The 21,717-nt window shown below is 36.9% G+C and overlaps 1 protein-coding gene across 1 annotated transcript in view; it reads right to left on the bottom strand.

The window, feature by feature from the left end:
• Nucleotides 1–236: 236 nt before the first annotated feature.
• Nucleotides 237–21,717, bottom strand: part of IFT57 (intraflagellar transport 57) — a 53,393-nt gene continuing 31,912 nt past the window's right edge. Inside the window, exons 7-11 of the mRNA XM_047098624.1 lie at nucleotides 6,589–6,660; nucleotides 5,576–5,707; nucleotides 4,155–4,217; nucleotides 2,412–2,478; nucleotides 237–1,419 (exon numbers count right to left, since the gene is read on the bottom strand). Coding sequence (XP_046954580.1) covers nucleotides 1,241–1,419; nucleotides 2,412–2,478; nucleotides 4,155–4,217; nucleotides 5,576–5,707; nucleotides 6,589–6,660 — 513 coding nt within the window. The 3' untranslated portion in view covers nucleotides 237–1,240. The remainder of the gene's footprint in view (nucleotides 1,420–2,411; nucleotides 2,479–4,154; nucleotides 4,218–5,575; nucleotides 5,708–6,588; nucleotides 6,661–21,717) is intronic.

The following is a 21,717-nucleotide window of genomic DNA, read 5'->3' as shown; positions in this document are numbered from 1 at the left end:
TAACCATAAAATAAGGGAAGGAAAATTTTGGAGTTTTTCAAACTATTATCCCAAACTAAATGAACTGACTTCTTTGTCATTGTATTGATTATCACCCTCTTGGGTCATAGAAAAGTTTATACATACTCCTTTTCTTTTAACTAAACTTAAACTCAAGAAGAGTATGAAGAAAAATATTTGCGCGCGTGTGTGTGTTACCTATAAAGACTAAGACAAAAAATTGGGGAGATAAAATATTACGATAAAAATTGAAAAGGGGATTTTATTATTTTTGTTGTCCTATACAAACATAGTACTCTTATCAAAATTCACCAGATTTTCTTTTCTTCTTTTTAAAACATAAATGCAGGCTATCTTCTGGTTTGTGCTCTCCTCACCAGTTTCCCCCAGATGTTAAGTCTGGTCATGCTAGTATTGCTTATTTTAGCAATTTAGCAGTCCCAGAGTAGAATTTTGCTCAGTAAGATGTGTAAGGAAAAATCACTGACACTGGGAGGCTGATCTTCACGTGTCTTGCTGTCTCCCATTCTGCTTTAAATGATTCTTTAGTACAGCCGATACCACAGAAAAAACTAGAACTGAGACACGTATATACTTTTTTTGTCACTAGAGTCAAACATGCCTGAAATGTTTATTAGGTGACCTTAGATCAGAGAAGATACAAAATCATTTTAGTCATGACATACTCATGATAGATAATAAGCTTCAAATGTTAATAAGAACACTGAACTTTTTTCATATGCTTTTTAAAAGAAATGTGATTTTAGGTAACCATAAAGCTGAGGCAAGGGTAGTCTGGGTTCTTAAAAAAGAATCCCCAGCCATCACTAGCTGCCACTGGGCACAGAGGCAACTGTGGTCACTGCAGAGGTGGACCAAACTGAAGGTGCCAGGCTCGTGTCAAAGGTCCATGTGGTGTCAGCAGCAGCCGCACTACAGAAGGCATGGGTCATGGACATTGGCTTACATAAGGAACAGTAAGAAAAACATGCCACCAGGTGCGGGCTTTTACATACGTATTGATTAGTGAAAGTTTCTTTCAAAGTGAGAATTTTTAATCACCTTATTATGTTCAATTTAAAGGCTTTAACCATCCATTATCACGATACAATAGGTATGTGTACATATGTAAAAAAACACCCACTGAACGTGCTTTAATTGTGTTTTGAAAATCTATGCAACGTGAAATATACTTTGATATAAAAAAACAACTAATCAGAAGCATGAAAAACAGTATATTTTAATAAGAGCCTACTGCAGATTCTGGAATGACTGTCGCATGCATGTCCCTAGTCATGTTAGATTTCTCTTTCAGTTTTGATTGGAGTAATGTGTGTTCTACAACACCGATTCTGATGTCCATCTGAACAGTTTCTTGCTTCAGCTTTGTTAAACTCTGTTTAATCTTCACCAAGGGAGCTGCAGAATGAAAATAACATGCAATAAAAATGTATATTTGGAGTATCAGTGTATTACAGAATTGTATGACATTTTCCTCACTTTGAAGACAAAAATGGGGTTAAAAACACAGCCGACAATGTACTGGCATTCACACAGTTTTGCGGTGGTATTTTAAACACCTGAGATTTTTAGGAAGGGAAATGATGCAGCATTTGATGTGCTACGGCTGAATTTCCTTTCTTTTCTAGGGGAGGAGTTGTTAAAAGGGTATTTGAGGATGTCTTTTAATATTTTTTATGGGCTAGAATATTTGTCTGAAGGAAAACAGATACAACTGGAGAAAAAAGAAAGAATTACCTGTGAGACACAGATAATGGGCTCATTCAAACATAGCAAAATCTTCATACATCCCCTTTTAAAGGATCCCTCAGTATATACAATTAGAGCTCTAGAAAATCTTTCTAGAGCACAGAAGGGCCTTAGGCAATCACCCAGGGCCATGTCAAAGTCACTAGCTCATGATGGAGCATGATTAGTAGAGGATTATTAATTCTTCTCTATTTGACCCCTGCCCAGTCAGGTCTACCAGGGGGAGAGGAAGAAAAACAAAGGTCGTCCCGTCCCTGCCTCCAGGCCGTGTGGGCACGCACTTAGTGCTCTTTTGTACATAAAATGGAATAATGAAGCTCATTTGATGAAAGCAGAAAATATTATTTTCTAAAAACTGGAATAACAAAGTATATACTAAATATTTCCCACTCTATCTCTGAATCAGTGCAGTTTGAATCAAAAAATCTTAAATGAGAGTAAAAAAAAAAAATGACTCTTTTCAGCTGATTTATAAGGAAAAACTGATTATCAGATGCCATCTCTGTACCATGTACTTACCTCTCCTCAAATTCACTTTAAAAAGCAGATTCCCTATTTTCTAATACCATTTTGTTAAACAGATTTCTTGAAGACATATTCTCGTCTTGCTCATTTTCCCCTTAGGATGAGTGTGCACTCACCGCCGTCAGTCATGCTGCTGCCTTTTTCTTCCATTTCCTGCTTTACCTTTTCTAGTTCTTCTGTAACCTTTAATTGAAAAAAAAAAAAAAAAAGTCTTCATGAGCTCTGAATTTTAGTAAAATCTCCAAAATTACTGAATGATGTATTAAGAACATTTGGATATAATACATCTGTAAAGGGATATAAAGATCTTAGGACTCTTCTGGACATAATTAGAATAATAAGATAAAGTATGCAGACACACTAGGCTTTTTATCTTCTGAGAGTGCTTCTAACATTAACTTCACCAAATGACTGTCTCAGATTGTCATGTGACAATGCAAATGGTTCGGTTGTCATTAATGGCTTGTAAAGCTTGCCGTTATCCCCTTGCATCTACCATGCCAGTCTTTAATAATCAGTTACTAATTAAAATAGTATACACATCCAGAGAAGATTTTGGATTTCCGAGGTTTACTAGGTATCTTAATATTATAGTCTTATAAGAAAAGATGCCACTTTTTCCTGTACAGGACACTAAAAATAATGTTTATAACATATGGCTGCATATAAAAATATGCTAACTGCTCTATCCAAACCAAGAACTCCAAGAGGCACATCGTGCTGTCATATTGGCTCTTATCTGTACTCTACGTCATACTCAAAATTATACTACTGTAACTTCTATTAGCAAAATTCTAATCTAGTACGTTATGTTTAAAAAATCAAAAAAATTTTAAATGACTAGAACTAAGCCATACTTATTGTAACTTAGTAGGCTTTATTTTTATCATACTGGTGAGTAAAAACTTCCTTGGGAATCAAGTGCTCATTCAAGTAAAGCAAATTAATTTTTTTTAGGCACCTGCAATGTTACAACTGGGGATAACTACCTCCTGCAAAAGAACTAAATGGTTCCCTGGACTCCCTTCAAGTGTTAATTTACCTAACATTAAGTGAGCACTTTACTTCTACATAACGTTTTATTTGCCTAGAGGCACCACAGGATTAGAGTCTAAATATTTCTAAAGTTATATTTTTAGTATTTTAAAATAACTATTTATGCCTCAAATAATCCCTATAAAAGGAGCTTAATTCTATTATATAGAAAAAGCCCATGACAATTACACTGAACTGTAACCAAAGATAATCTTGTACACTGGTTACTGATCTTGTAAGATTTTTTTTTCCTCTCAGCTCTTCATTAAAAAAATTGGAATATATATTAGATCTTACTCTCTTGCAAGATAATGAAAATAAATACAATAATATATGCAAATGTTTCAGAAGTTCCCAGAAGGAAAAGGTTACAAGCCACTTCTAGTTTGTGGGTAGAGAAATACTCAGGGTCACACACATCAGGAGCGATCACTAAAAACAAATCTTATTATCTTACAGACTAACATTAAAACTTGTTATAAGCCATTTAAGCCAGTGCTTTACCTACGCTTCTATATATTAATTATAAATGTTATGTTTTTAAAAAGATTAAGGAGGGTTATAAATGTGCTAATATTATCAGCACGTCCTATGTTCAAGTGAATAAAACAACTTCAGGCATTTTATGGAAATAAGTAGTACATAAATACATCACTGGATTCACTGATAAGAAAACTAGGGATTTTCTCCTAAAGAAAAGGACTTAAAGCCACAGGAAGCAGTTACTCAAATAACGCACGGTTGTAGCAGTATTAAACTACCAATGGCTCTGAACAGCCAGGGCTCGGCTGACAGTGGGAAAAGGGCAAGGGCACAGTGTGTACCTCAGACAGGAGCCTGGTCCTCTCTGTTACTCCGCCATTACCCTGCTGGTATCGCTCCCTTGCCTAAGGGAGAAAACATTTTGTTTAATGACAAATTCAAGACAGAAGCAGATTACTTAAATATGACCTCTTTGTGTTTGCAATTTCTGCATATCATTTTATGACACCCCCCCATTTGTGAATACATTTGTGAAAGTGACATTTAACTGTAGCTATTTTATAGCGCTAATAGGCACCATGTACTTAAACTAAAGTACTATAAAATGATGAATGACCTTAACCTTCACATACTGATGGTGTAACTCACATGGGCATGGTGCACAATAAAAACTGTCCTCGGCTATTCCCAAACAGTTTAGGAGAGTAGCTCTTGGTCGATCTAATTTGCATGCTATGCAGAGAAAACCAGTTCTAAAAAATCAATCATAATAGAGCATCAGGATGAGCTATTAATAAGGATTAACAAATGGTATGACAGTATGGAATATGTTCTTGGGAACTAATCTAACAATTATTTAATATCAATGCTTGACAGATACACAGTGGTTTTAACCAGAGACTTTTACAGCATTTTGGAAGTAAAAACATCCATGGGTAGTTGTGTATATCAGGGAATCATTTGTTAAATAAATAACGTAATAAAAAAGTGAAGATTATTTTGTTTGGTCTTTGAGAACTTCTGAAAGTACAGAAGTTATCTCAAGTTTATTTCCATTTTTTTCCTTCTTTTACCCCTTTTTGCTGAAAGAAAAAAAAATGTCTTCAACTGACATTTGCAGGTGTTCTTACTAGTCTCCCTTCAACAACAGAAAAGAGGGGCATCACTCCCAAGGAAAGCCTTGAGATCCCAACTGGGGTACAAAGGACTGCTGCTTTCAAAGGATGAAGGTTTTATTTTATTTTTTTGGTGGAAATTCTAAAACCTTGAAAGGATTAAAAAATTTGCTCATTAAATTAATTAAACTGCTTGTCTTTGAACGTGTCTTGCTTTCATATTCCTTATTATGTGGCTGTAAGCCATTAAGGCAAGGATGTCTTTTCCCTCTGACACATGTAAATGCATACTATTCTTTTTCCTCCTACTCATACGGTAAATTAACGGCAGACTTAGAAACAAAACCAGGTGTCCTGACACTCTGTTCCTGTTCTAAGTAATGTTCCCCAACAATACATGCCTTCATTTATTTAAATCAAATGAAGAAACGCATTTAAAGACTTCTAGGAGATAATTTCTATTTCATGTAACATGAAGATGACAAGTTCTATTGCCTCACGTGGCTTCCTAAAGTAGGCAGAGAATCCATGTGTTGCTATTTGTGAAAAGCATTTCACGATTCTCAAATGAAAAGTGCTGTATCAAGTTTGGGAATTGGGGTCACCAACTGAAATAAATCCCTGGGGATCTATCATTCCTAAGTTACCTCACTCAGTTGGGCTTGAGCTGCACGATATTCTTGAACCAAGTGCTCAAGCTGATTGTTGATGTACTTTTCTCGGCTGCCGATCTTTTCCAGAGTCCTGCTAATTTCATTATGAAGTTTATCCAAAAATCCCTAGAAATTCCATAGGATTTTAGTAGATAAAAAAATTCACAAATATATTTTTCAAAAACAGTATGAGGCGGGCTAAATCTCCTTCAATCCATCCCACAAATTCTCAACCACTTGTGAAAAAGATAGCTTGTAATTTTCAATAGCAAAAGAAGTCTGTAATGAGAAATATTTTAGTCACACATGGCAGAATGTTAAAATAAAAAGGCACCTGGTAGTGTTAGTCAATTCATTAGTCCTTATGCATATCTATATTGTACGTGAGTGGAATCTGCTTTATAGTTCACAAAGTAGGTAATGGAATAGCATGACTTTCTTGTAGCACAGCTCAAAGACGACTAGAATGTTCCAGTTGGAGGAAGGTCCTTAAATTTATAGTTCTAGCCTGGGACCCATAACTTCTCATTCCAACTTTGCTTCTTTGTGACATCCTCCAAAAAGTCCTTATTTCTGGCCAGAGCAGCCGCAAGCCTATGGAAGTTGGAGGTTCTAAGCATTGCTGGGCTGGCATTCTGTTATCCTTTGGGATCCAGAGAGGAAAGAATGATGAAATGTTGAAATGATGAAATATATGTGTGTGTGTGTGTGTGTGTGTGTGTGTGTATGTGTATATACATATAGTGTGTATATATATATGTGTGTATATATATATAGTAGATATATCTCTAATGTGTAATATAGTATATATTATATTTCTTTTGAATAAAGTTACCTTTCTTTCTTTAGTTAGTTTAAGTGTTAGGGCTGTTGAAATGTAATATGGTACAATATGTAAGATCCTCTAAGGCAAGGATTGTCTTTTTTTCCTTTCACGTTTTCCTTTAGTAAGTGTTCAACAGATGATTAAAGTACATTGATTGATTCACCTGAAGTAATTCACATACCTTGGTCTCCTTTAGAGCAGATTCAATTCCACTTTTATGTTGGTGCATTTGGTCAACATGAATTCTCCAATCCTATGGGCACAAAAGCATATAAAAACAAGTAAAATATATATTTCCTTCTTTCCTCTACTTTTTTTGTCATCATATCCTTTATTTTAATTACTTTGGTTGTTGCCCTATTTCAGGTAGCAGTGTCCTATATATAGCTTGCAATCTGATTATAAAGGAATATGTGTAGAGCACTTTAGGATAAAAGGCTCTAAATAAATGTAAATTATTTTGTGTGTTCACAGAGTGATGTCTGACAATTTGAATATAAATTATTCCTGCACTGCTGGTGGTTAATATTTATGACTACCCATCAAAATGAAAAAAAAAAAATCTAATTACTAGAAAAGAAATACTTGTTTAAATAGTAACAACTGCCAGAGGCAACTCTGGAATCAAGTATCATATATCAAGGATTAGTTTGTCCCCTGAAAATTAAGCGGGGGCCCTCTTCAGGAAGACTTTTCCTTCTTAAAAAAGGAAATCTATAATGATTATTAGAGTTCATATATTTTGAGATAGATCGGAGTACTACTAGGCTGACCCAAATTAGTGTGTTAAAATCTATGCCAGTATTTTAATTACAAGATATCTTTAAAATTTTTTTGTTTACATTACTAAAGGTAATAATTTTAAGACTGGAGAAACACCCATGATGAGAAAAAATACTATGGTATAAGCTGAAGTGATGGAACCAGGACATTCCTCAATTACACATATCTGTTTGCATACCCTGATACTCCACTTTGCTATCTACACTATTTTGTGAAGAGAAAATTATATTGTGAATTGTCCTGTTCTACTGATTCCTTAACTTTGAAACATGGGCTAGTGACTATAGGGTAAAACAACCTTTGGATACTTCACACATACCTATTATAAAATTACAAAATATTAGAAAACCTCAAAGAGCATCTAGTGTCACCTTCATCATTTCACAGATAAACACTAACAGGCCCAGTGACAGAAGGGGGCACACCCAAGGCCCCACAGGTAGTGGTGCACCTGGATCAGAAGCCAAATGCATTCATTCCCACACAACACATTTTGGCAGCTCAGAGTTAATCAAAGGAGCAACTGGCTACTTGACACCAGTGAGGGTGCTACAGTGGAGAACAAATCAGCACTTTCTTTTGTCCTTAAGCATTTTTCTATCTCATGAGCAAAAAATATCTCAGACCATGAGAGCCGGAAAGGACCTTAAAGATCATCTACTCATCCATTTAACAGTCATCTGGTGCAACGTTTTCATTTTACAGTTGAGGGGATTGTTCATCACCCGTGACTATGACTAGACAGATTTGGCAAGGAAACAGGCCTCTCCAACTCAGCCAGTCAACAGTGGAACAGGGAGGAGACGACACTGCCTGGCCTGCTGCACTGGACCAAAGATGGTTCAGCCTCAAAAATGGAAACCTGTTTAAGCCCAAGCAAGCATCCTTATGAAAGAAAATGAACCTAAGAAGTTAAAATTATATTAGTAATTTTTCTTAAAAAGGACTCATCCTGCCTGATTCCAAAAAAAAATTTGTAAGCTTAATAAACGCCAAGCTTAAGTATTCCTACAGTCCTGGTAGACACGTATGTATATGTATAAACACATTATCTACCTACATATACTTACATATATAATATTATTTATAATTGATGTGTTTCATATAGTTTGTGTTCTGCTTTTTCTACTCAGCATTCTTTTTTTACCCAGCAAATGTCCTGTTCTGACAAAGTATTTCGAGAGAAACAAACATGCCTGGTCATGTATGGAGAACTACGATGATTTACACTGATGTTAACTCCATGGAGGAGCTGGCATTTCAGTGGAACCTTGAAGCATGGGTAGCATTTCAAAAGGCTGGAAAGGGGTGGGAGAGAAAGGGTATTTTAAGTTGAGGGAGTAAGAAGAAAAAACAGGAAAATAAATAGGGAATAAGTAGCCCAGACTGGCTAGAGTATAAAACACAAAGTTCTTGGGGTGGGGTTGTGTGGGGTGGGGAGGATGAATCATGAGGAAGCAAAGCTGGAGAGTAGGTTAAGTTAGATCGAGGGCTTTAACTGAGGAGTGTGGGTTTTATTATGTGGATAATGAAGAGTTATATTAAAGATTTTTGGTCTCAGTTTTAAAGACAGGTTTGTGTTTTGAGAAAAAAAATAACAGAGGGAAGAACTGATTAGACAGGCAAGAGACTGAAGGCAAGAAGGCAACCAGTTAAGAGGCCATGTAATGGTCCACGTGACAGGTTAGCAAGGTTTGCGGTAAAGCAGTGCCTGTAAGAATGAAAGGGGAGGGATGAATTCAAGGGACGTGGTAGAGACAGAACTAGCAGGAATTGAGGACTCAGGGCAAGTGTGCGGTGGCTAAAGTGGGGGTGGGGTAGTAGCCAGAAGGTGTCTTAAAGGTTTCCAGCCTTAGGAACTAAGAGAATGGTAATATCACAGTGTGATAAGAATAGAGTAGATTTCGGGGAGTCAAAATGGACTTTTTAATATGATAAGTCACTGGGGCATTTGTGTATTCTTACTGCCTTTTAAAGTGGGAAGCTAGTAATGATTTATCATTATCTGCCACACAATGTGAATGTTTGTTTTATTAAAATCTAGATGGACACATTTCCTGATGTTCAGTCATAAAAAAAGCCTTACAAATGTTCTAACCTTTTAACCCAGCAACTTCACCTCTAGAAATTATTCTCAAAGAAATAACTGGGGATGCACACAAAGATGGATATGTAAGTTCTTTGTAAAACAGCTCCCTAAATATTTAACTTTCTACATATTTGCCAGCAGAAGACAATTTAAACTAATTTTGTAATTTTTGTAAAGGAAAAATCATGCCATATGATATCATTTTTATAAAGCTCAACATGAAGCAAAGTTCAGTGATACACTGTGTGCAGATGTACACTTACGTGAAAACACTGAAAAAAGGAAGAGGAAGAGGAAGAGGAAGAGGAAGCAGCAGCTAATGACAATACACAAGACACAAGCTTGAGGACAGTGGTTACCCATGGGAGGGAAAGGGCAGCAGCAGAGGAACACAGGTGCTTCAAGGGCGTTGTAACAGTCTAGTGCTCAAACTGAGTAGTGGGTTCATGAATGTTTGATATATTATTGGGCTTCGTAATTATATATGTATTGTATACCGAAATGTTAAGTTCATGTTTTCAAAAAAATTTACTCAGCAAAAATGCATGCTAGCTACATATAGTAAAGTGGAAAAACATTCCCCACAGAATACACTGTTAGGTGTCCAATTTAGTAAAAATTAATATTTGTGCATATTTGTATGTGTGTGTGTTAGGCCAGGAATATGAACATTGATGTTTATGATTTTTTCTTTATCCTTCCAAAGTTTTCCAAATTTCCTACAAGACAATTTTTAATCATCGGGGAAAAATAAAGTCAAAAACCTCCTGGATATCCAAGAAGGTCTTGAAAGGGGTTTAAGATAGCAGAAAATATAAGTGATTATACTTGTAACATTTTAAAATCACAAATAAAAAAGACAAATATGTAGCTTTAAAAAAACTACAACTGTGATGGTTAGAAAGTTTACAAAGGCTTGTGGTAAGAATGAAGACCTGATGGGTTTTAAATGGTATGTAAGGACTTGATCCTCAAAATAAAACAGTAAAAGAAACTGTTCAAAATGATAGCAATTCTTACACTGGTAGTGCATCCATTAGGTCACAGTGCACTGGTATATGCCTTTCCTTATTTGAGACTCACACAGGTTTGGAGTGCTGAGTAGATTTCTCATCCCTTCTTTTTCACTTCTCTGCTTCCCTGTAAGAGCGTTCTGTGATTTGCTGGCTGGTTGTATACCACCCTGCTCCACTGATGCTGACCTTAGCCGTGTGATTTCTCATTGGCCAGTGCAACAGTGGTGGACATGGCCTATGCCGGGACTGTGCAGATGCTGTAAGCGGCATCCATCAGCTCTCTTACCCTTTCTTTCAGCCATGATAATAGACACACCCCACAGAGGGGTTATGCTTTCCAGCCTGGGTCTGGGAATAAGAAACACGGAACACAGCAGGAGTAGACCCACAGCTGAGCCACACGTGAGCAGACGTGCATCTTGAGTGAGCGTAAATGTATTATTATTACCGTAAACCACTGTCATTTGGTTTGATACACTGTCATTTGATACAGAAAAACTGACTATATATACATTTGTATAGGAGGAAAACCAAGAATCAGGTAAGTTAAATAACCTTTCCAAAGTTTCATGTCTGGAAAATGGAAAGCACTCCCAAACCAGTGAATTTCCACATACCATGTGATGAGGGAAACAAAGGCAAGAAAAATGTAGTTTAAATTAAATCTCCTACAGCTTGCATCCCAGATAGATACCAGAGACATGCGGCGTGTAACATTCCTCAAGGAGTTTATGGCTGCCTTAATGCCTTAGTGTTTACATTTCATTAAAAACTAAAAGCAACCTTATCTTACCATAGCTGCATCTCCAGGGTCCTGTAAAGCCCTGCTTTCAGCATATAGAGATTCCTCAGAAAAGTATGTTGTTATCTCTATCCCCCTCCCTCCACAAACTTAAAAGTATGTATTCAGTCACTCCTCACAATCCCGGTGCAGTTTTCTGCCCATGGGTCCAGTTCCCGTGCTATAAAATCACCTTTTTGCAACAAAAACGTCTCAAGAATTCTTAGCCATGTGCTCACGAACCCCACTTCAAATTTCATCACGATATACTGCTTTTCTTTGTGATAAAATGAACTACAGAAGAGTACCTAAGGCAAACCAGTAGTTCTTTTTGTTATATATCAAGTGGGACCACCTGGGCTGCTGGAGTTTACTGGTCACCGGTTCCGAAGCGCTCTAAGTGTGTTATTAAGCTCGTTTCTCCTTTCTATTGTAGTTGAGCTTTTCACTAATCCAGCACATTTACCCTCTCTGAGGAAATGAGAAAACTAATAATGCTGCAACATATAATTTCTTTAGACTTTCTATTTTTTAAAATCCCTTCACATAAAATCTCGTATACTTCTGTCACTTATGAGGGAGACACAAAGGTACTGTGGTAACCATAACCTCCTCCCCACTACAAATTCTTTAGTGACAAATTATGCATCTCCCTTTTTCAAAGCCTGGAGAATTACGATGACATCCTTGCAGATGGCGAATCACAGGATACCATAAAATCAAAATGTAGGAGATTTGGTTGCAGCCACGAAGGTGACTGGCAAGACTATATAGATCTCTGGGTTTTACTTCAACAGCACCTGAATGATTTCCTTTGCATATACCCAGACTCTTTGTTTCTTTGTCTGGGTCTCCAACTCAATGCGTAAAGCTCCTCTCTGAAATGGCTGCTGAGACAGAGACTGAACCACCAGCTAGGGATGGCAAATGCAACTTTTATCTGTGTATACATTTCACTAATTTACAACTTGTGAAATGTCAAACTCAGTTTCTTCCCCAAGTTTGAACTTCTTTATGTGTGGAGAGGCAGAGTGCCAAAGGACTCTTGACACAAAAAAGCTGAGGAAGGCACCTGTGATGTCTTTTCCTGGGCTCAGAAGTCCTTGCTCCAGCACAGCTGAGGCTCAAGGTCCCGGCTCTAGTGGCACCATGGCTGCGGCCCCCAAGAGCAGGAGCGGGGTGTCAGGATTCTCACGTATTCTGAATCGCTCTCCATCACAAAAACGTTACTTCTGCAATCTACCCTACCTTTACCCTCTATTCTCACTGGTTCTTCCCCAATTCTGTTATGAATAATTACTAATGGAATGTTCTGTTTTTCACTTTTGTTCTAGTAGATATAAAAATAGTTACGAGGGTTTCTATGGGCTTTTGCATATATGCACAGACACTTTGGGCTCCCTCCATTTAAGATGCCTCACCGCATTTTTCTCATTAGGCCTCTGTTTCAACTCTGAATTCATTTTCTCTGTGGATTTTCGAGATCACTCTGGGGAAGAAATCCTGTACCTCCATTTCACAGATTGGGTAACAAATTGATGTTGTATGATTTTTACCATGTCAATTACAAAATGAATAGGAAACCAAATGTCCTTTCTCTCACTTACAGATTTTCCATTACACTGAGCTACTTCTTTCATTTCCTTGCTTTGTCACCCAATTTCAATAAGGAGCACAAGCAACTGACAACTTTCAATTCAAGTCTGCACATAAAAATTAATGTTTCTTAGCTTGGTTGTTTTGCTACAGCATGGATGCTACAGGAGATTTCCTGCTTCTAATCTGCTGTGGATGAACAATCTGTTTAACCAACCTTGTTAGAATAATCTCTGAAACAAACTATATGTAAGTTCCAAAGAAAGATTTATCAGACTCTCCTATAAATAAAATACATAGTTTTATGTGATTTCTATTTTGGCTACTTAGAAGCCTTTTTCTATTTCCTTCCTTGGGGATAGAGTAGTAGTTCCCCAACAGTCATATCCAGTCTGAGATCTTTTTTACGTCTAATAATAGCTTCAAGGTTAACATTCAAATAATGTCTAGTATGTGTCAGGCACTACATCATCACATGTAACTCTCTTAAAAACTCTAGTAAAAAAAACTCAGACATTTAAGAATAGCAACAACTTTATACAAATACCAGAGAACAGGGGAAAAAAAAAAAAAAAGGAAAGCAACTGCCAACTTGTTTTATGAGGCCTGCATAGCATGACACTAAAACCTGACAAAGACACCTAAAACAGACGAAAAATTACAGATCAGTATCTTTTGTAAACATAGATATAAAAATTCTCAACAAAATGCCAGCAAATCAAATCCAGTAATATATAAAAAGGATAATACATCATGATTAATTTGCATTTAATCCAAAATGCAAGGTTAGTTTAATACTCAAAACTCAATCAGTATAATCCACCATAACAAAAGAGGAAAAAAAGAAAGAAATCCTATGATCATCTTCATAAATGAAGAAAAAAATCATTTGAAAAAAATCATTTGAAAAAATTGACCATCCATACATAATAATAACTCTCAGCAAACTAGGAACAAAAGGGAAGCTCCTCAACCCAGTAAAGGATAGTTATAAAAGTCAAAGTTAACATCATACTTAATGGTCAAATGTAAATTTTGAAAGCTTTCTCTCTGCTAATAGCACTTATATCTAATATTATATCAGACAAGATAAAAGAAATAAAAGGGATAAGGCCTGTAAAGAAAGAAATAAGAGGGGCGCCTGGGTGGCTCAGTCGGTTAAGCGTCCGACTTCGGCTCAGGTCATGAACTTGCGGTTTGTGAGTTCAAGCCCCGCGTCGGGCTCTGTGCTGACAGCTCAGAACGTGGAGCCTGTTTCAGATTCTGTGGCTCCCTCTCTCTCTCTGACCCTTCCCCGTTCATGCTCTGTCTCTCTATGTCTCAAAAACAAATGTTAAAAAAAAAAAAGAAATAAGATTGATGTTAATTGTAGATGATATAATTATATACACTGAAAATGCAAAACAGCCTATAGGACTATTGTTAGAATGAATAAGTGATTTTAGCATGTTTGCTGGAGATGTATACACACACACACACACAGAATTCTATGTTTATATACCAGCAACAGACAGAAAATAAAATCTAAAAGACACTATTTTCAGTAGTATGAAAGAACAACACATAAAACAGTGTCCAAATACAGACCTACACATACATGCTCACTTTTTATGACAAAGCAGTGCACTGGGGAAAAGATAACCTTTTCAGTAAACTGGGTCAGCTATATATATATATATATATATATATATATATATATATATATGAGAAACAAATACATCTTGAGTTCTGCCTCACACCATACATAAGAATCAATGCTAGGTGAATTGCAGATCTCAATGCAAAATGTAAGACAATAAAGCTTCAAAAAGAAAACACAGAATACCTTCATAGCACTGGGGTAAGCAAAGATTCTTAAATAGAACATAAGTATTAGCCACACTCCCTTCTTCCAAAAAAAGATCATTTTGAGTATATTCAAATTAGGCCACTGTTTATCATCATACACCAATAAGAGTGAAAAGGAAAGCTAAAGAGCACATATTTGCAATACATTATGTCTGACAAAGGATTCATATCCAGAGTATAAAAATAATTTCCATAAATCAAAAAGCAGATAACCCAATAGCAAAAGACAAAAGTGGATATCCAAATGCCAAAAAAACATATGGAAAGGGCTCAACTTTGGTAGTCATCAGGGAAATGCAAATTAAAATGACAACGAGCCCACAATGTATCTACTATGACAAAAATAAAATAAAATAAACTCTGTAGTGAATTCTGATAAAGATGTGGAGCAACTGGAACTCTCACACACTGCTGGGAGGAATACAAATTTGTAATAACCACTTTCAAACCCTATTTGGCATGTATATACACTGTGACCTAGCAATTCCACTCGTAGTGAAATTTCTACTGGAAATGTGTACATATGTTTACCAAATGACATCGTACAAGAATTTTCAAAGCAGTATTATGTGTAATATTATAAACAATTCACAGAAGCCCAGGTGTGGGATACTCTGGAAAGGCGTGACCTGGGCTAGGCAGCTCTCTGCCATCAAAGGAGTGGACAGCTAGAGGATGACTGCTGACCACACTCTCTGTGGTTGGGCAGCAAGTCCCTGCTTATAAGGGGATCTGGACATTTTACCTCTGTCTCCACCACAGGGAGAGAGACTCGGTTACTGATGTTATAACTGTAGCTGCAGAGGTAGAGAGAGGTAGGGCCAAGTCTGAGTGGCAGTCCAAAAGTGATTGGTCTCAAGATTTCAATGTGGAGTAATGATGTTCCTGTGGCATGTTTAATAGCCCATCCGTGGCCAATGACCAAATTCTTTGGGAATGTGATGGCAGGGAGTCACGTGATGTGAAAAAGGCTTGACAGTGGTGGCTGCATATGCCTAAGTTCACTGTAGTAAATGTTGCTGGGGTGGGCTGGTAACTCATCATGCTTTCAAAGCAGGAATGTGACCAGTGGATCTCCATCCTCCACCCAGAACACTCCCTTCCCTAACAACAGAGCATTAACTAAATTCTCTTTTGTCACTTTGCACAAGCAAGTTTGCAGTCTCTATTTCTTGTTCTAATTATTAATTTTTCAGCTTCACCACAGCTCACATTTGTGCACATATTTGTGTGTGTGTGAGAGAGAGGGAAAGCGTGAGATTGTCCATTAAGTATTTTTTTCATGAGATTGAATTACCTTGTTTAAATTTTAAAAAAATGTTTATTTTTGAGAGAGACAGAGAGAGAGCAAGCGAACACGAGCTGGGGAGGGGCAGAGAGAGAAGGGGACAGAGGATCAAAGCCGGCTCTGCACTGACAGCCCGATGCAGGGCTTGAACTCTCCAACTGTGAGATCATGACCTGAGCCAACGCTGGATGCTTAACCGCCTGAGCCACCCAGGTGCCCTGAGATTGAATTACTTTCTTAATGAAAAATGCCCATCAAGTTGTGAGATAATTACAAAATGTAGCTTTCCTGAATTTTTAAATGTGACATGTTTTTTTAATTGCCAGCAGCTTAGTTTTCTGTGGTATACCCTTTTAATATGAAAACATGAATTTTCTTTTAAGTGTTCAAAGAACTAAACATACGACTTAAGAGGAGGGGAGTATGTATGTATGGTATGTCGTATGTGTATATTTGTTGCAGGGAGTAGACTATTTTTCCACTATTGCTGGAAATACGTGTTTCCTCAGGAAAGTTCCTGCTTTCCAGATATTCCTCCTGTTGTAGAGAAAAATAGAGGGTAAGTAAAGGCTATCATAACAGTCACTAGTATTCTCATACCTGCCTGTAATTGAACTGAAACTGGAGATCTATAATCTCTAAATAAAATACCTTGTTAGTTAAATAACTGCCTTTCTAATGTGTGCTCAGAGATTATTATCTTTACTGACTACCATCTGTTACTAAAGTGTTTTCATATGTTGACTCTGACTTACTTTTCATGCTTATTCCATCCGCATCCCTTTTATATGGCCATAAAAATCTCCTCAGTGAGGGTTTCCAGACTTTAGAAGGAGTTAGAAGCCAGAGAAGATATCTGGCAAGGCAGAGTGGGAGTGAATGGGGCCCTTCTGAGAATACAGGAACACTCTTAGGCCACATCAGAATGTAATTATTTCATTGCGAGTAACCACAATGGATAGGCAGAAGAGATAACCTTGACAGTTGCTCTCAACTTCAGGAATCTACTAATCAAAACTTTGATCCCTTATTATACTCAAAAAACAAAACAAAAAACCTGAAAAATAAATAGAGCCATCTGCATATCTGAAGAACCAAGAAACATAAAAGATTGCCTTGGCATAAGGAAAACAGAATCAAATGTAATGGGATAAAGACTATGGGAGCAAAATGTGTCCAAATATTAAGAAATTTAATAATAAACAGTGATAGTGAGAACTCCTCCAATATCATTGATTGGAAAAATGAATCAAACCAATTAAAAATTGCATTTCATAGGGAGGTCCATTTGACAAATGGTTTCTGTTTCAATTTATATTCTACGTTAAGTAATTTAAAGGAAACATTAAATCATACTTTGCAATAATGAAATATTTAGGCAGTCTAGAAATTTTAATTATAATCAATATGTATTAATTCACTGCTCTCAATCACAAATGTCTATTTGAGGTATATCTGCTGTGAGGCATTAGTAACTTTCCTCTGCATTGTTTACATAACATGCAGTCTTTATTGCTTATTTCCTTAAAATCTGCTACCACTGTCGATGCTCCTTAGTTAGAGCTGATGGTAATCTCTAAAGCAAAAACACTTGTTCTCCTATTTCAACTTGTGATAAATGAAGCCTTTCCCCCGATCCAGTTGAAGCATTTATCACACTCAGGATAAATAGGAAGGAAAGCATCATCAACTATCTTTAAACAGAGTATCCTGAATGTTCAACAAGACCATGACAGAAGCAGCTAAAAATCTTTTCCAGTTGCTTGAGGATGGCTGGGTTTTTCTCCACCCCTTTGCAGTAGTTTTACGTATATAATTTTAAGCACAGTATTCTTTTCCACAACCCTGATATCTGTCTGTGACCCATATGCTAAAAAGGAAAAAAAACAAAAAAACAAAAAACCCCCCAGTTTTATCAGCTTAAGGAAAAGAAAAAAAAAAAAGAAATGGAGAAAACAACTATAACAAAATAACACCATGTTTTAAAAATAACACAAAAATCCAAAGCAATATTCTGTTTTTTTTGTAGTCTCCTTTAAAGAAAGCTTGCCTGTAAAAGTCCATCAGTGAATATTTCCCCTCATTCTCTCAGACAAACGTGGCAGTTGAGTAATCATGCAGGCTGCTCTAAAAATGTATGTGTCTAGTTAATTTAGGCAGTTTATTTTGATAGCATTCACCTCTTTTTGATTATAGCAGGTGTTTCAAGGATAAATTTGCTGAAAATTGTATTTTGTTTAAACAACAGCAGCATGTACATTTATGGCCTTACTATATTAAAAAGCATTTATTGTCTGGCAGCAATAGATACAATTACAAACATTTGTGACAGTAATTGGAGCTATTACTCCTGCATGGAGCCTCATGGAGACCAACTTATTGCCACCTGTATTTACATTTGTTACTGGTAAATGTAAGAGCTGATTTTTTTTTTTATTTGGTGCCTTATTTTTTAAAAATTATGTGAATATTTTTCAACAAAAGGTCTGTCTACCAGAAAATCTTTAAATATTGTAAATTTCTCTGTTATTCAAATAACAGGCAGAATCTCATTTTAATGACTAATATATACATAAAATGTATTCTTGTATCCCAGCCCACAGAATATATTCTACCTGTTTGCTCATGGATCCAAGAACCCTATCAATATAATATAGCCTTATCCAGCAACTAGAGTACAAGTCTTAAGAAATGCTCTTTATTTCCAAACTATTACAATTCATAAATCCCTGCAGGTCAGAAATATTAGAAAGCTCAATTTTATTAACATTCTTCTTATACTCTATCCAAACACAGCAATGGCAGAAGGTCAAAGCAAGTTACTCTTCTCCACTACTCTGGAATGAGAAAAATACCCCTCTTCTCTTGCTTCCAGACACAGATTCCTCTATAACAGTAAAAAAAGAGAAAGCCTACTATTGTACATTTTCTGCAGGACTTGGCTCCCAATTTGAAGAGACTCGGATCTAATACAGTAATTCTGTAGTCCCTCCAGGTTCATTTAAATGGAATTCCAGCCGCTGATTAATAAAGGCCTCTCTCCTCCCTCTTAGGTTTTAGCTCTCACAGTGACTGGACAGCCCAAGGGCTCAAGACTATTGCAACGATTCCAACCTTAGCACAATGACTCTTCCCGAAAGGTTTCTTGCTGTGAATTACCCAAGGCAACACCTTATGGTTTATTTACGTTAAAAGAAAATCCAATTGTTTGGAGCTGAAATTTAAAGTTTAAGGTTTTGTTTTGTTTTGTTTTTTTACAACTGCACCCTGAGAAAGTCAGACACTGAAAAGCAGGTAAGGATGTAAAAAAGCAGTTCAGTGAATGAATCAAACGCTTGAAATAATTAGAAACACATGCTGTAGTACTTCCAAAGCCTTTCAAAAAATATATAATCTCTTTATCTAAATTCTTGTAATGAACCTGAAGATTTACATAATGAGTAGGAGACATTTTGGAGGAATGAAGGAGGTACTTAGCCAACTATCTTTTAAAACAACAAAGCAGGAAACATTTAATTATAATTTGGAAAAAAATCAATTTAAGTCATTAATCAAAATTTTAATTACAATATCCACAGGGCATTAAAGCATGATAGAACATTTGTTCATTGCATTAAATACCTCATATTAAATCATTATAATACATAATTGTTTAGGAATAAATACTGTATAATTGAAGAAAAGGGCCTATGTAAGGTTTAGTTGAAAACTGATTTCACACTTTCTGCTCTTCCTGATTTCTGGGGAACAGGAATAAATATTATTAATGTTTACTTTGTTTCTATTATGGTAAAAACCCTTGAAAAAAGTCCTTCTGATAAAGACTGATAAGACTGATCATTAAAGAAGCCACTTTCCCTCAGTTCAATGGATGGCACTGAGAGACTGAAAGTACAAATAAACAACAGACAAAGGCCAGATCATCACACAAAAGAGAATTCTGACCCACAATCTGCAGCAACTAGTCCAGGAAGTCAAACCATAACCTCCTTGTGAAGTAAGCCCATGGCAGAGTTAGCAGCTGCCAGCTTCCTGAATGTTTCTCCCCAAGCCCCTGGCTTCCAATGCAGGACCAACCAGACAAAGTCACATTATCTTCCCCCACCCGGTCACCCAGGAGGCCCTGCTTCTAGTTAGTTCTGCCTCCAAATCTCCAGTCATATCTGAACATTTCTGAAGCCTTTGCTTTCTCCCACTATGTATCTTTTACCTTCTCCTGCCCGCCTTTAAGTCTCTGCCAAATGCAGGCAATGGTGGCTAACTCCCCGGCCATAGCAAGCTCTGCATAAACAGTCTTTGTCCTAATTTACATGGTCTCTGTTTATTTCCACACAGTCAAACATGGGCTTGTTTTTCCATAGTAACAAGAAAACTAAAAATGATAGGTGGATTGTCTTCAAGAAACAGCATTAAATACTGAATGATTCAAAATTAATAAAAAAAATACAGAAAGTGAAATTTATATGAATCTGCAACCACATCTTCTAAATCCCCAGAAATTATGGGACATGAAGAATTCTCATCTTCAACTACTGTTATTACTCCACTCGGCAACTGTCAACTGACTCACTTAAAAGGTTTTTAATTATTTTTACGTTTAATTTATTTTTGAGAGCAAGAGAGACAGAGCATGAGCCGGGGAGGGGCAGAGAGAGAGAGAGGGAGACAGAATCTGAAGCTGGCTCCAGGCTCTGAGCTGTCAACACAGCCCGATGTGGGGCTCAAACTCACGAACTGTGAGATCATGACCTGAGTCGAAGTTGGACATTTAACTGACTAAGCCACCTGGGCGCCCCTCACTTAAAAGTTTTTTTAAAAATTACTATTATGGATTTAAAAATATTTCAGTCATGAAGGAAAATATTATCCTTCAATAAATGTGACAAAGTGCTTCTACCTGCAGTAACCACTTGTTTCTTTAAAATGGCTAACTGGCTGGGGCGCCTGGGTGGCGCAGTCGGTTAAGCGTCCGATTTCAGCCAGGTCACGATCTCGCGGTCCGGGAGTTCGAGCCCCGCGTCAGGCTCTGGGCTGATGGCTCAGAGCCTGGAGCCTGTTTCCGATTCTGTGTCTCCCTCTCTCTCTGCCCCTCGCCTGTTCATGCTCTGTCTCTCTCTGTCCCAAAAATAAATAAACGTTGAAAAAAAAAATAAAATAAAATGGCTAACTGGCAGATTCCGTTTCTTGCTATTGGTCTGTATTCTCAGATCTCACAGTCCTTACTTATGCTTGCCCATATTGTAACCATTAGCTCTTGCATGACTCTCTCTGGCCATTCCTCCACCCAGATCTTAGACCTGGTCTGACCCCAACCTGCTGGGCTTGGCCAACCCATCTCTGCTACATGCCACTCAGCTAAACTTATGTCCATGATATACTATTATGTTTTATAAAAGGTATAATCTCAACTATATACATAAGAGCACATGGAAATAGTGGTCAATATATATTAAGTGAGTCTTCTGGCAACATTCTAAGTGCTTAAGATAGGTTAATTCATTTAATCCTTTCAATAAGTCTTTGAGGTATGTTTTATAATGAGCTCCATTTTACAGATGGGGAAACTGAGGCACAGAGTGGTTGAAACTTGCCCATGGGGTCCAATGGCTAGTAAGTGTTAGAGCCACGATTCATACTCAAGCAACCTGGATTCAGAATTTGTGCTTTTAACCAGTATGCTGTACTATCACTAAGTGAATAGGTAAGAGCCTGGGTGGTAGGTTCAAATATCACATCTGTGACTTACTAGGCAAAGCCAAGTTAACCTCACTTCACTGAATTTCAGTTTCCTCCCCTGTGGTAAAAGGTACCTGCATCTAATAAGGCAGTGGAAAGGATTAAGTGAGCTAATATATGTGAAATGTTAAGAACTGCACTTGGCACATGGTAAACACTTAGTAAATGTCAGT

The sequence above is a fragment of the Lynx rufus genome, unplaced genomic scaffold (assembly GCF_022079265.1).
Source record: "Lynx rufus isolate CCGP_SWC_20201006 ecotype Redwood Valley unplaced genomic scaffold, mLynRuf1.p SCAF_5, whole genome shotgun sequence".
Lineage (NCBI taxonomy): Eukaryota > Metazoa > Chordata > Mammalia > Carnivora > Felidae > Lynx > Lynx rufus.
The sequence above is the reverse complement of the archived record's forward strand: the minus strand, read 5'-3'. Positions and strand labels throughout refer to the sequence as shown.